The 15,209-nt window shown below is 37.9% G+C and overlaps 1 protein-coding gene and 1 long non-coding RNA gene across 16 annotated transcripts in view; both read right to left on the bottom strand.

Moving 5' to 3' along the window:
• Positions 1-7,432, bottom strand: part of RNF111 (ring finger protein 111) — an 87,984-nt gene extending 80,552 nt beyond the window's left edge. For 3 of the 15 annotated variants that reach the window (XM_082388052.1, XM_082388041.1, XM_082388050.1), the window contains exons 1-2: positions 3,803-7,427; positions 2,843-2,889 (exon numbers count right to left, since the gene is read on the bottom strand). Coding sequence is in view for 10 of the 15 variants with exons in the window: in XM_082388041.1 (XP_082244167.1) it covers positions 2,843-2,889; positions 3,803-3,811 (56 nt within the window). In the remaining 5 variants the exon portion in view is untranslated. Of the gene's footprint in view, positions 1-2,842; positions 2,890-3,457; positions 3,733-3,802 lie in introns of those variants that run through there. The other 12 variants (XM_082388043.1, XM_082388044.1, XM_082388038.1 and 9 more) reach the window with 10 other exon arrangements.
• The window catches only part of LOC309626871, a 186,394-nt gene that overhangs the window by 140,077 nt on the left and 31,108 nt on the right, over positions 1-15,209 (bottom strand). The gene's annotated exons all lie outside the window — the stretch shown is intronic.

Here is a 15,209-nt window from a genome sequence, read left to right as displayed (position 1 = left end):
ACCTATGATTTCATGTTAACACAGTCCACACTGAGGGACTCTCCCTTCATCCAGCAAACCATAAGCTCCTCACAGGCAGGCCTTAAGGTCCTGCTCTTTGTTTTAACTCAAGCACCGACACAGTGCCTGAAATACAGTACTCATACTTGTTGAATAAATGATGAATGTTTAGAAAGAGGAACAAAAGTCTACATTTTATCAAAACTGGGAGGAAGAGAAAAAAAAGGAGAAGACATCTAAATAGGGTATATATTATTTAAAATGCATTTTAAAGTATGAACATTTTCAAACCTCATAAAAGGAGAACAATATTATTACTACACATACACCTATCACTCCAACACAACAATTATCAGGATTATTCCACACTTGCTTCATCTAACTCATCTCTCCCATCCTTTCTTTGCTCTGAAGTATTTTTAAACGAATACCAAACAAATTTCTCTTCCACATTCTTCAGTCTACATCTCTAAAAATGGGCATTTTCTTACATAAACATAATGCCATTAGCATCCCTCACAAAACTAACAATAATTCCTTGAAATCATCTAATACCTATCTACATTCAAATTTCCTCCAAAGTGCTTCAAAAATTACTTTCTACAGTTGGTTTGAGTCAGGATTTAAACAATGTCAACACACTACATTTGGTTACTACACGTAAGTATTTTTAACCTTTCTTTTACAATTGTCTATCAGTAATTATGAAAAAGCCTAACAGACAAACCAAACAATTAATTCACAATTGTAGATTCTCCAGAATCAAACCCAATCTAATGTATTTACTGCTTGCTTTGTCTGCAGCACTCTTCCTCCAGATTGCCACTGTGGCTGACTCTTTTTAATCACTGATCGCAAATCAAGTATTACCTCTAAAAAGAGGCCCTTTCTAACCTCTCAATGCACAGTAGAGCCCCACTTTCATTCATTCTCCATTACATGCCCCTATTTTCTTCATGGCACTTACCACTACATAAAGCTATTCTGTTTATTGTTTCCCCTAATAAAATATCCACTGCATGAAGGCAGAGTGCCTTCTTCACTGAAGGCCAAGAATAATGCCAAGAACATGAGACAATCAATAAATACTTACAGAATGATTAAATAGTAATGCAGTACCTCTATCTAAAATGTAAGCTCAGTTTAGTATTTGTTTTTAAACATTTGTAGCTCACTCACTGCTCACGTCATGGTATAAATTGAGTACCTGCAGAAACTTGGGCCAGCTGTTACCAAAACACTATGGGATGCAGCAAAGAAAGAACAGAGGTGTAAGGCATTCAAATGCATTTCTGGAAATTCACTCAACAATGATTACGGGTTTCTGAAAGAAAAATTACTCAGGATGATTTAAAGAGCATTAGCAGGAGTAAAAGTTTCATTTTTTAGTATCATATGAGAGCTAATCATGAGTAATATCTACAATGGGACAGAAGCATTATCTAGAACAACAAACATGGCTCAATCATTTGTTTTGTTTCGTCTTTTTTTCCCCCTGTCTCTAATATATACATACCATGAAGGAATTAATACTCTCAGTACAGCATTTCTTTCTGGGGACTGGATCATGATGAATACGATTAATACCAAAAACGCCTAACTAAAAATGCAAACCATTAAAATTGGGACCTAGAGAAAGCTAGAGTTACCTATCCCACACTTCTCATTTAACAGTTGAGAGAGATCTGAAGCCCCGGATGGATGGTCATCCACAAAGTCACAGATCTAATGAATAGCAAGCAAAGCTAGATTTAAAATCCAGATCTCCTGTCTCTAGCCCTATACTCTTTATGTATAATAATGTCACCCATAGAATGTTAATATCAAGTTATAACATACTTTACCATCATTTTTAGTACTGTCACTTTTTTTTTTTCCTATTGAAATCCTAGCCACCAGGGGAAATGTCAAAACAAGGGCACATATAATTACGCTCTAAGTAAAGCATGTTACAGAAACCCCTCTTTGACAAAATAATACAAGAAGCATCTAAAATTTTTAATTGGTTTGATTCAATGAGGTTTTTATTCCACATTTTAAATTTTAAAGTGAAAATAACTATTTAGGAATATCTATTGACTATTCCTTTGCTTTAGACGAGTAAATTGCTGACCTCTTATCTTAAAGATCAGTATAGCTATTTTTCAATTATCTGTAGAAATAGAGTACTGAAGTGAAATTTGTCAAGGTATAACCTCCACTGCGATGCATTTTTCACCAAAATGAAATTATTTTTACTACATCTTTCGTCAAAAACCAACTCTAGTGAAAGAACTAATATGCAAGTGACCAAAAGACACCAAACAAAAGGGAAAAAGTGACAGAAGGATCCATATACACAAGATACAGCTTCCCTGATGTACAAGGAGAAACTCTAACCTTCCTAGTTTCCCTACAATATTGTTCAGACCAATTCATAAATACCCTCACCAGTTCTTAGAATACTACTCTGAATTGTAGAGGCAAACAAATGCACAGGAGAGAGATGTCATTTGTCCAAGGTTAAATGACAAAAGATGGACAAAAGTAAAATAATTCAAGGCTTTAAAAAAAAAAAATTTAAGATTCTTTTCAAAGTGAAAGGGTTTCTTTCTCACCCTACTTGTTTTGTCTCACAAACACGACCAAACACTACTGTTTTGTATGAAAAAATAACCTGGTTCACACTGACATGAAAATTTTTACTAAAAAACATATAGTAATGAAATATCAAAATGTAGATTTTTCATCCTAATAAAACCAAGTAAAACCAGTATTATAAAACTTCTATGTAATACCTTAATCACATACTAACATTTGAAAGCAATGACACAAAAAACAAAAATGGGAAAGGAAATGGAACCTTAGCTTATCTTTTCCCCAGTCTGTTCTTTTTGGTTGAAGAGGTCCCTAAAACAAGAAAATTAAACATAAAACACCAAATGAAATAAAGTTTGGATTAAGGCAGGTTCAAAAAGCTTTATGAACTATGAAATGAAGTCTATGTCAGCTGGCATTTTACCACCCTAGAGAGTTCTAAATTCATACTGCACATAAACCAAGAAACAGGAAAGCATGCAATACAATGGAATCACCCCACACTACAAACATGAACAAATTAAATGAATACCCTATACTTCCTGGTATTTTTTACACGTTAAAACTTAGACGTGCGTTAAGAACTTATCTGTAAAGATCTACTATAACCTATTTAAGAACTATGGTAACAAACCTCTATTTCTGCAGCACAGAACAAACATTTCCAAATACAACATTGTTACTGACTCTGATAAATTCTCTAAAAACAGTAACAAAAATATCTTCTTTTTTAATGACCAACCAGCCAACTCTATACAAAAATCTGACGGGTCTGTATCTCAGCTGTTCTGCGGTCTACGTTTCCTTCATCACAGAAGAAGGCAACTCCCTAACCGTCAGGGCTGACTTAGCGCCCTCCAACACCCCGGGTGCGGGTTACCTTCATCACTCCATTGTCAAATCGCACTCCCACGCCTCAGTCCTCAGCCCCCATCCTAAGACTCTAGGGAGAGTCGAAAAAGGGAAAGAAATCCAAATCCCTTCACCCACAGCCCCTTACTGAGGGGGGTGGGTGTGTCTGTAGACAAATGCTTTGCTCAAACACAATTAAATCTTCTGCAGAGACCCAGACCCTAAGTCACTACGGAGCCAGCAATAACCGGCCGGTCGCCGACCCCAGCCTTCCGCGGCCGCAGCCCTTCCTCTTTCTCCCCTCCAGCCCGGCCCCTCCCCCGTTGCGCGCACGCGCGGCCTCCAATCGCTCCCCTCCCCCCGCCCTCCTCACCTTAATCATTAGCAACCCTCTTCCCAGGCTCCGGGAATCACTGGCCCAGGAAGGAAGACAGGAGATGTAAGGGGGTAAGAGGATGCGTCGAGAGCCAGTGATCCGCGCCTCGGATGTTGGCCTAATAGGCCCCGACAGTCAAGAGCAGCGTCTGTCACCGCCACCAAAACTGTACGAGCGGCAGCGCCTAGTTCGGCCCAGCTGACCCGGCTTGGGTTCAGAATGCCTAATTTGGTCCCACGGGAACTCCTTCCCCGAAGCTGCGGGCGTTTCTATGCTGCGCAGACCGAACACCTCGCCACCGTCGCCGCCACTGCTGCTGCTCTCCGACCGCCGCCGCCTAACCAATCCCTCCTCTACCGAGCGAGCACGACACTGGGGGCTTTACGACAGTTCGCAAAGTGAGAGCGCAGTAGCCTTCTCGCCTCCATTAACATCTGTTTGTTTCTGCGCTTGCTCAGATTCTCGTTTCTCACCGTGCCGCCCCCTCTTCCCCTAGCCTGCCCCTTCGAACTCGCTTTATCAGTCTGTTGGCGAAACGGAGCGATGTCACAGAGCTCGTTAGTTTATTTTCCTTGGTGAAATGCGGTCAGTATTTAAACAAAATGCTGACTACGTCTTGGCTGATTTTTTTCATAACTAAAAGTTACAACTAACCACAGAATTGACAGTACTTAAGGTAACAAACAAAAACATCGTGGTTTAGTGTCTTTCGCAGCAAATGATACTGAAATCATACTTGCCAATGACATGGAGATCATGGTACCTCACCGTTAAGGTGAATTTGCTTCCGAAATCAGATGAAAAGTGGTGATAGGTATCCTGGGAACTAACTGTACAATCACATACGCCTTCTTACTTATTTTATAAAAATCAGTAGATAGCAAATGCTTCATTACGTGCATTAGGAGGATGTAGGGGAAAAGGATGTAGGCTTTGGAATCAGTCAAACTTCCTTTCAAATCTCAGTGATGCCAGACTTAGAGAATGAAATTACAGTTGGGGGTGGGGGGGAATAGGCTGGGAGTTTGGGATTGACAAGTACACACTGCTATGTGTAAAATAGATAACCAACAAGGACCTACTGTATAGCACAGGGAACTTTGCTCAATATTCTGTAATCTAAATGGGAAAAGAATTTGAAAAAGAATTCTAAAAATTAAAAAAAATCCCAGTGATGCCAATTAACAGCTAGCTGTCTAATTGATTAGACCTTTGTAAATCTGTTTCCAGAAAGGAAGGATGGGAGAGAAGGAGGAAGGGAGAGAGAGAGGGAGAAAAGAAAAGAAAGAAAATGTCAATTTTACCTCAATTTAAAAAAATAAAATAAAAGCATATTTAAAACAAAAACAAAAATACCTCAGTTTCCTCCTCTGTAAACTGAGGTAACATCATTTCTCTTAAAGGGTTCTTGTGAGATTAAGACAGTTCACATAACGCTTCAAACATCAGTTACCAATTAAGTGTTCAATAAACATTAATTCCCTCCCTTTGTCATCAGCTTGTCTTTCTCAATACCCTTTCCTGTGTTTGTTCATGTTCTCCATATTGTTCAGTGAAGAAAATATTTTTAAATGATAATGATAATAAACAAGAAAGGGTAGCAGATCGTGTGGGGAGACCAGAAGAGCATTGGACTAGGATTTTTCCTCAATCCTCCTATTTTCTCACTCTAAATAAAAAATTCTTCCTGAACTATCTTATCTACTGCCATGGTTTTAGCTGTTATCAACTTATGACTTCTCAAAGCCATGTATTTCCAGACCGAACCATTTCTCTAAAGCTCTTGACCTATGTGCTTCAAAAAGGTATACACTAGCCACATGTAGCTGCTGAGCACTTGAAATGTGGCTAGTACAAACTGAGAAGTGCTGTAAGTGAAATCTATACATCCAATTTCAAAGATACAATACAAAAAATTATTAAAATCTCAATAACTTTTAATGTTGATTACATGTTGAAATAATAATTTGGCTATATTGGGTTAAATCGATGGTTCTCAAACAGGGGTGATTTGGTACCATCTCCTCCCCCCAAGACATTTAACAATATCTGGAGACATTTTTGGTTGTCACAACTTGTGTGGGGAGGGAGCTATTGGCAACTACTAACAAGAGGCCAGGCATGCTGCTAAACATCCTACAATTCACAGGATAGCCCTACACAACAAAGAATTCTCTGGCACAAAATGTTAATAGTGCAGTCGAGAAATCCAAGGTTAAGTAAAATATACTATTAAAATTAAATTAACCTATTTCTTTTACTTTTTAAAATATGGCTACCAGAAAATTTTAAATTACATTTGTAACTCACATTATACTTCTGTTGGACAGCGTTGACTGGGATCTAGACCCATATGGCTGTTTACTGTATATGTCATTTCCACTTTAATGTGCCACAGGCATTTCTAACATATCGTGTCCAAAATAAATAAATGAATGTACGTATACAGTGTTTAACCCCATCCATCTCAGTCTTCCCTGTCTCAATCAATAGGACCAAGTTATCTAACTAGGAACATAATGGTCATCTTTGATGACTCTTCTTCACTCCCTACCTCTAATTAGTGAATAAGTCCTTCCAATTCTGCCAATGAAATATCTCATATATCGAAAATCGACCCATTCCTCTTTGTACTCTGCACCAGTCCAGGTCTTTAGTGTATTTAGAACTATTCATTTATCAAGTACTTACTATGTGCTAGACATTGTGCTGCACATTGTGAGTACTAGGTACATAACCACTGCTTTACTTGAAGTAGTTTACAAGACCCAGAAAGCAAACCCACAATTTACACTGTAATGTGGAAGGTAAAGGATGGTACACTCACGTTCTGAGAACACGAAGATGAAACACTGTAGTTAAACCAAGAGAAGATGAAACACTGTAGTCAAACATGTAGTCAAACATTAAACCAAAATTTAATGTTTAAATTTTGCAACATGAATGAAGACAGTTAAATAAAGCAAATAGAGAGGGCATTGCAGGCAGAAAGATCAGCACGTGCTAAGCTACAGAATCCTCTAGTTGAAACAGCATGAAACAAATTCTTTACTAGGATCGACTGAATGTGTCATGCAAGGAAACTATCAAAAGATGAGGGAAGCAAAGTAGATAGAAATATATTAAGTAAGGTTTTTGCTAGGATAAGGAATTTGAACTATTTTATATTTAAAACTATGAGAAGCTATTAAAGGAAATCAATCAGAGGAATAAAAATCACATTTGACTGTTAGAGACACCATTATATAAGCAGAGTAGAGGAAAGATTGGAGAAGGGCAAGAGTAGAGGGGCAAGGACCAGTTGGAATTGCAGGTAAAAAGTGATGAGGGTAGTAGAAATGGGAGTAAGAAGCAAGGGACAGATACAGAAGATAAGAAGATTGAATAACTAAGTGGTTATAGGAGGTGAAGGAGGAGAATCTCAGAGGCTTCCAGATTTATGGTAAGTGGTTGGGTGGTGGCACCATTCAAGAAAGAGACACAGGCTTGAAAAACCCAACTTTGGGGGTTTGGGACTTTCAATTGCATGGGATGAGGGAGGAGGTTGAGAGAAAGGAAAGTATTACTTCTTTTTGGGGCAAGTTGAGTTTGAGATATCTAACATTTACCCAAAGTGGAGATTCCAGTTAAGTCGTTCATCATAATGTGTCTGAAGCTTAGGAGAGAGGTCTGGGCTGAAGAGAGAGATTTGGACTCATTAACTTATATGTGATAGCCAAAACAATAGTTTTGATGAGGTCACACAGAGCATAAATGAGAGGAGACAGATACCTGGGGAAGTCTGGTATTTTAAGAGTTGAAGGATGAAAAGAAGTCCCAGAAGGATATGGATGGGCCAGAACAAAGGGAGAAACAGGTAACGAACAGGACCAGTGAGAAAAAAGTTTCAATAATGAAGTGAGTAATGAAGGGTATGTTTGGCAGTATGGAGGTCTGTAAGTAGGAGCAGTTTCGGCAACTGGTCTACATTTTAGAACACAGGTCCTCAATTGGGGTTGATTTTGACCCCCAGGGGTTATTTGACAGTGTCTGGAGATATTTCTGGTTATTATAACTAGGTAGATGTTACTGACATCTAGCAGTTTGAAGCAAGGAATGCTGCTAAATATCCTACACAGGACAGCGTCCCCAGCAAAGAATTATCCGACTCAAAATGCCAATAATATTCCAACTGAGAAGTCCTGGTTTAGAAAGGATGGAACAGTGTAGTTATACAAGGATCAGTACTTTGTCATGAAATTGGTAGTAAATGGAAAAAGAAAGACACATATCAAGCAGGATATGGAATTTTTAAAAGGCAGAGACTTGAATCCTATTGGTATATTGACGGGAACAGAGCCCGCTGAGAAAGAGAGGTGAATGATCATGGAAATAAAGAAATGTTCAATGGAAGCAGAGGAAATGGGATTCAAAGGTCAGATGGAAGAATTAGCCTTAGATAGGAGAAGGGCTAGTCCTTTCACTGAAGCAGGTGGGGAGGAGGAGGAAGTGATTGTATAAATGAATTAAGTTTGTTAGCTTCGGGGACAAACAAACTCAGGCTTGCTCATTGAATGGCCTTGATATCTCTGTGAAATGTGAGGTAAGGCCATCTACTAAGACATCAGGTTTGGAAATGGCTCGGTGGAGAGTAATGAGAAGAGGTAGACTTAAAAAAATCAGAATAATCACTAACATGATGGCAGGGCAGACAGTAGATGGGCAACAAATCAAAGGCAGGAAGCCCAGAGCAGAAAAGGGGTGAGACTGAAAGGACAGGTGCCACGGGTTGTATTTAGGGGAATAATAGCATATTATAGGGGTGGGAGATATCTCTCATCTGAATTACACACAATAGTTTCCTGATTTCTATGTTTCTACTCCACAAGCAACACCCTACCACTCCCAAATCCACCTTCAACCACTACCAGAGTATGGCAGAAACTGAGACACTAAGTTAAAATTCTTCAGTGATCCTCCATCACCTTCAGGATAAAATCCAAAATCCTTAGCTTGGCAAATAAAGCTCTTCAAAATCGAGATTCTCCAGAGCCATTTCACACCACCTCTTTCTACAATCCTACTCCTTGCCCCCACTTAGACTTCAGCAGACTTCTCAAACTCCTTGCATTCTCTAGAAAACGTATACTGTTCCAAAATCTTCCTGCCTTTGCACCTACTATTCCTTCTGTGCAAATACCCTCCCCCTCTCCCCCCGCCCCACCCCTGCTTCATCTGCTTAGCAAACACTTATCCATTCCTCAAAGCCTTCCTCCTTGAAGCATTTCCATACCTCTCTCCTCCACTCCCACAACAGACCTAATAATTACTCTGACTTTTGTACTCTCTTCAGTCTTTGTATATACTTCTATTAGAAGTATTATAATTATTTATATACATACCTGTCTGTTCCAAAAACTGAGATCAAAAAAAAATATATATATAATGTCCTTCTCTCTTTAGTAGAAAAATATCACTCAAAATTATTTACTGAACTTAACTGAATAAGAAGATTGGGGTTCTACAGACTTGTGGTTGCCAAGGGGATGGGGGGGTGGGGGGAGGGTTGGAGTGGGAGTGTGGGATTAGCAGATGCAAACTATTATACATGGAATGGATAAACAACAAGGTCCTACCGTATAGCACAGGGAACTATAGTCAATATCCTGTGATAAACCATAAAGGAAAAGAATATGAAAAAGAGTATATATATATATGTATAACTGAATCACTTTTCTGTACAGCAGAAATTAACACAACATTGCAAATCAACTATACTTCAATAAAAACTAATATGTAAAAAATGAATAACTACTAAGAACCTGCTGTATAAAAAAATAAATACAATAAAATTTAAAAATTAAAAAAAAGATTGGGGTTCTAGTCTTAATTCTGCACTAAGAAAATAGAAATTCTTAGTCTTAATCAAATCATTTGAACTCTTCCAAAAATTAATTTTACTTACTGTGAAAAGATCAGGGCTATTCAACATATAGTCCAAACCAAATTCTGCCTACCGGGAACTGCAGCAAAGTAATGTTTACCAAATTAGTCTGCACACGTGGGCCAGTAGTGCCTAACTATCTGGCAGACAAGAATTTAAGGAGCTTGTTCTAAACATGGAAATACTGAGCTGTATTAATGGATCACCTGCAATAAATGGGAAAAAAGGAAATTTTCTACAAATTATCGAAGTCACAGGGAAAGACTTGTATGCCCACCAACCATTGCATAAATACTATAACTCTATAACGTTTGCAAGTGAGAGTATGCTTATGTGGTCAGCTTTGTGAGCTCTTTGGAAGAAAATGAAACAAAGATTGGAGATTTAATGCAATGAGGGGATTTGGGGAACTTGTTGAAAATATTTACTAAAATATTTCCTCAGATGAAAAGTTTGGGGAAGAATTAAAAGGATCTAAGAAGTGCACTGGTCAGAACACTTAGTGATTCACCACATTTTACTTTCTTATTGATGTACCAAGGTATCACTGGAACTTGAAACTAAAAGGAAAATTTTATAGATTCCACAGCACTGCTGATTTAGTTGAGGCAAGGCAGGTCCTCATTAAAATTTTATATTAAAAAAAATTTTTTTATATATATAATTTGATTTCAGACTATAAGATTGCAAACAGAGACTGTGTTTAGCTTGAAGATTACAATCTTTATTATACATACAGAGTGACAGAGACAGAAAAACAGAAACAGAAAGTGAGGAGTCATTAGGCACAGCACTTATTTCCTACTGCTAAACTGCTTTGAAGTCAATGAAATCATTTTGAAAAATTGAGAAGCTCTTTGGTGGAATGATAACTTCAAAAGATAGGATAATTTTCATGAATATATATCATTTTTTAAAGTTTCTCTGTCTTTGGAATGTAACCTTCAAGGTATATTTGAATTGTCAAGCACTAATACTATCTGTGTGGCTCAGTTTTTGAAAAACAGAAGTAACAAATTATGGACTAACAAGGAGACACAGTATGCCTGGAATTTGGCAGACAAGCATTTGAAACTTCGAGTATCCTGAAATATTTCTGGCTATCTGGCCAAATTCTGGGCATGCTTGAGGCCACGTGGTTCTGTGAAAGTATATTTTTAAAATAAAACTGTAGAAAAATAAAAGAGAAAGCCACCATTCACCTATGGTTATGTAAGCCTAGCGTCACACTGAGGTTTCCAGATTGATTGACAACTGTCCTCAGAATAGTTTAGTCTGTCAATTACTAGTATTTTCATACACTTTGTCAAAATTGGTCACAGGCTTACCAATTAACTTTTACAATAAGTTGTTTTAACTCTTTTTAGAATGTTTTTGCAATTTAAAAAAGTTTTTATTTATTATTTATTGATTTATTTATATTTTTATCTTTGGCTGCATCGGGTCTTAGTTGCGGCACGCGGGGTCTTTGCTGAGGCACGCGGGATCTTTCCTTTTGGCGTGAGGGCTTCTCTCTAGTTGTGGCATGCAGTTTTCTCTTCTCCAGTTGTGGCACACGGGCTCCAGAGCGTATGGGCCCTGTAGTTTGCAGCACACGGGCTCTCTAGTTGAGGCACTCAGGCTCTGTAGTTGTGGTGCGCGGGCTTAGTTGCCCCGCGGCATGTGGGATCCTAGTTCCCTGACCAGGGATCAAACCCGGGTCCCCTGCACTGGAAGGTGGATTCTTTACCACTGGACCACCAGGGAAGTCCCCTCCAATGTTTTTAAAAACCATAATTTCTAAAGGGTTCACTTCTGTAAGCAGTAAACAAAACTTTAAAAGTTTAAGATCATTAAAAAGTTAGTCTTATACTCTCCAAAGTCCCTTAAAGCTCTAACATTTCATGATTTGCTTCAGACCTAATAAGATTTATGTGAACGCTGTGAATATTACAGTTTCAAGCGTGATTTACAGACTGGTAAATTATTTGCAAATTCAGAACAGGAAGTTAAGATGTTTCTATGTACTTGCTTGTTATTTATAGATTATGTAAAGTTTTCCAAAAGCACTAAATGTTTCCCTAAACTATATTAGTATTTATTTAATTGCCTAACATGTATCTTGACTATGATTTTGGATTATAGGATTGTAAACAGATTGTGCTTTGTTTAGTTTATAGATTGTACAAATATATCAGTACATTTAAAATACTGATATACTTGGGGAATATTCAAAAGGAAGGATATAGAAGAAGAAAAGAGAATGAAATGAAACTCTCTATGTAATAAGAGGAAATTTTAAAAATATTTAACAACTTGAATCTGAATGCCATTAGTACTCAGGACTTCTGATAAGATTTTAATTATTTTTAACTTTCGATAGGGCATAAGTCACTATTAACACTACTGTTTCAGAAATCTGGAAAGATTGGAGATTTTAGTTTTAGATCTTTTAGGTCTTTACTTTGAAATTTAACTCAAAAATTTTAAGTTGTGAAAATATAAATTGGTCAAAGTTGATGATAACCAAACTCTGAAAATGTATTTATTTGGATTATAAGGATAAATAAAATGTTTCTACCCTGAACCCTTCAAACACTAATTTAGGATTGAGTTAAACTAGGAAAGAGTGCCACCTACTGAATCAAAATTATTTAAACACCTCAACATTAAGTTCATTTTCAGAACATCTAAAGTTCTAGCATCAAAGATGTACATTTTAGAGAATCTTCATACAGAAAATACCCTCTGAAAAATTATTCAACTAAATATTTCCTTCTAGTAGAAGAATAGCAGACTGGTCATGTGTGTTTATCATGCCCGACATCCACCCGACAAACGACAAAGGAATCAAAATGGTACAAACCCAAAACAACAAGAGAGTGGGAGCAGGTCGTAAGCAAGCAAGTTATTCCACCAAATATGTGGAAGACAGAAACCAGATAGAGAACAGGTGACTGCTGAGGCAGAGTGAAGAAGAAGTTACACCATGAAATACTACCAGAGGGGCTGTACCAATTAGGAAGCTGATACGCTTTGCAGAATACACCAGAGGCTAAAGACTCAGGCCAAAGACAAGGAAGGCTAAGGAAAAATATTTAGAAAATTTAGAAAAGAAAGAGATTAATTGTAAGTCTGTATGTGTCATGGTCAAACCTCTCCACGCCTCTCTTCACCACATAAAGAATGTATAGCATCTAGGATTTGAAGTTCTAGGATAAAAACAAGGGCAGGGAGTTCTGGGGAAAAAAAGAAGAAGAAGGAGAAGAAAACAAAACAAACAGATTGAACTAGTAGAGGAGATCTAGAACAGCTGGTGTGACAGCCCACACTAAATACTTCAATTGGAATACTAATAGGTCCCACCTGCCAACACCTGCCTGGCAGTAGACATCATCCTTTTACACATTTAGTTCTTATACTACATAATTTTAAAACATTTAGTTTTTATACTACATAATTTTAAAATATTTATTGAAAACCAAGATATGCCAGGTATTTGAGGAAAACTTGTAACGTGAAAGGGACCAACCTAACATTAAAAGAAACTGCAGAGAGTAGAGATAATTTAACATAGGGAAGGGGAAAATATTTTAAGCCCACTAATATCCTCAGAAATTTTAAAAAAGTGACACTGCATCCTTATAACAGAAAAAGGATACTATGAAAAAAGCAAGAAAGAATGCTTGGAAATTAAAATGATGATTTCTGAAATTAAACTTCAATAGAAAGTTTGAAAGACAAGAGCAAGAAAATCTTCCAGGATGTAAGACAAAAAAGGAAAGGAATATGAGAGAAAAGGTAAGAGTTATAGAGGACCAACCCTAGAGGTAAAATATCCAGTAGAAGTTCCAGAAAGGGAGAACAAAGAATATGGAGAGAAGAAATTATGAAAGAAGTAATAAGAAATTTCCCAAACTGAAGAAGATTTCTGAAGTTCTAAAATTGTTTATTCATTCATCTCTTGAGGGACACTCAGGCTGTTTCTACCTTTTGGCTACTGTGAATAACGCTGTTATGAGCATTCATGTACAAGTCTCTGTCTGAGTCCCTGTTTTCAATTCTTTTTGGTGTGTATGATTTCTATGAGTGGAAATGCTGGGTCACACCGTCACACTTAGCTTTTTGAGGAACCATTTTCCTCAAACTATTTTCCATAGTGGATGAACAATTTTATATTCCTATTAGCAAAATATGAGAGTTCCAATATCTCCATATCCTGGCCAACACTTGTTATTGTCTGTCTTTTTTATTATAGTCATCCTAGTGGGTGTAAAGTGGCATCTCATTGTGGTCACACTGTTTTACTCTCTTAGTGATTACTTTAGAAACTCCTTAATGAAACCATCTTTACTTAATAAAACCTAATACTGTGGGACTTCCCTGGTGGTGCAGTGGTTAAGAATACACCTGCCAATGCAGGGGACACGGGTTCGATCCCTGGTCCAGGCAGATCCCACGTGCTGCAGAGCAACTAACCCCGCGAGCCACAACTACTGAGCCCGTGTGCCACAACTACTGAACCCACCCCAATGAGAAGCCCGCACACCGCAATGAAGAGTAGCCCCCGCTCGCCACAACTAGAGAAAGCCCGCGTGCAGCAATGAAGACCCAACGCAGCCAAAAATAAATAAATAAATAAATATTTTTAAAAACCTAATATTGTTACCTTTATTATCCTCCTGGGGAAGAATCTATAAACGGTGTAACAGCATTTACCACATACACCCCCCAACATGCACACACATCACTTTTGATACTTTTGTCATGTAGTATTGTAATTCTATATCATTTAAATGCCACACTGTTGTTTCTTCACACCCCCTACTTTCACAGTCAATGTGATTTAGATTTATTCTCATAATTATCATTTTCTTTGGTCTCTATCAATTTCTGCATCTGATCTTTCATGCAAGATGATTTTCTTTCTGCATGATGAACCACTTACAGAACATTCTTTAAAGCTTATCTCCTGTTGGCAGTATCTCTTATTTTTCTCAAAAATGTATTAATTTTACCCTCTTTATTGAAGTATATCTAGAGGGGTATTTTTTTACAGCACCTTAGAGGTAACATTTCACTGCCTTCTGAAGCTCTTGTCATTGAGATGTCAGTGTTGGGTTTAACTGTAGCTTCTTCGAAGTTAATGTCTTTCTTTTTTTTTTTTTTTGGCTGTTTTAAGATTTTTATCTCTGTCTTATTTTTTGTTTTTTTTCCTTTGGCTGCGTTGGGTTTTTGTTGCTGCGCACAGGCTTTCTCTAGTTTCGGTGAGCAGGGGCTACTCTTCGTTGCGGTGCACGGGCTTTCTCTAGTTGTGGTGGCTTCTCTTGTAGCAGAGCACGGGCTCTAGGCGTGTGGGTTTTAGTAGCTGGAGCACGCAGGCTCAGTAGTTGTGGTACATGGGTTTACTGGCTCCGTGGCATGTGGGATCTTCCCGAACCGGGGATCAAACCTGTGTCCCCTGCATTGGCAGGTGGATTCTTAACCACTGCACCACCAGGG

The sequence above is a fragment of the Balaenoptera borealis genome, assembly GCF_965194805.1.
Source record: "Balaenoptera borealis genome assembly, chromosome: 3".
Taxonomy (NCBI): Eukaryota; Metazoa; Chordata; class Mammalia; order Artiodactyla; family Balaenopteridae; genus Balaenoptera; species Balaenoptera borealis.
Note: the sequence above shows the minus strand (reverse complement) of the source record. Positions and strands in the feature narration are given on the sequence as shown.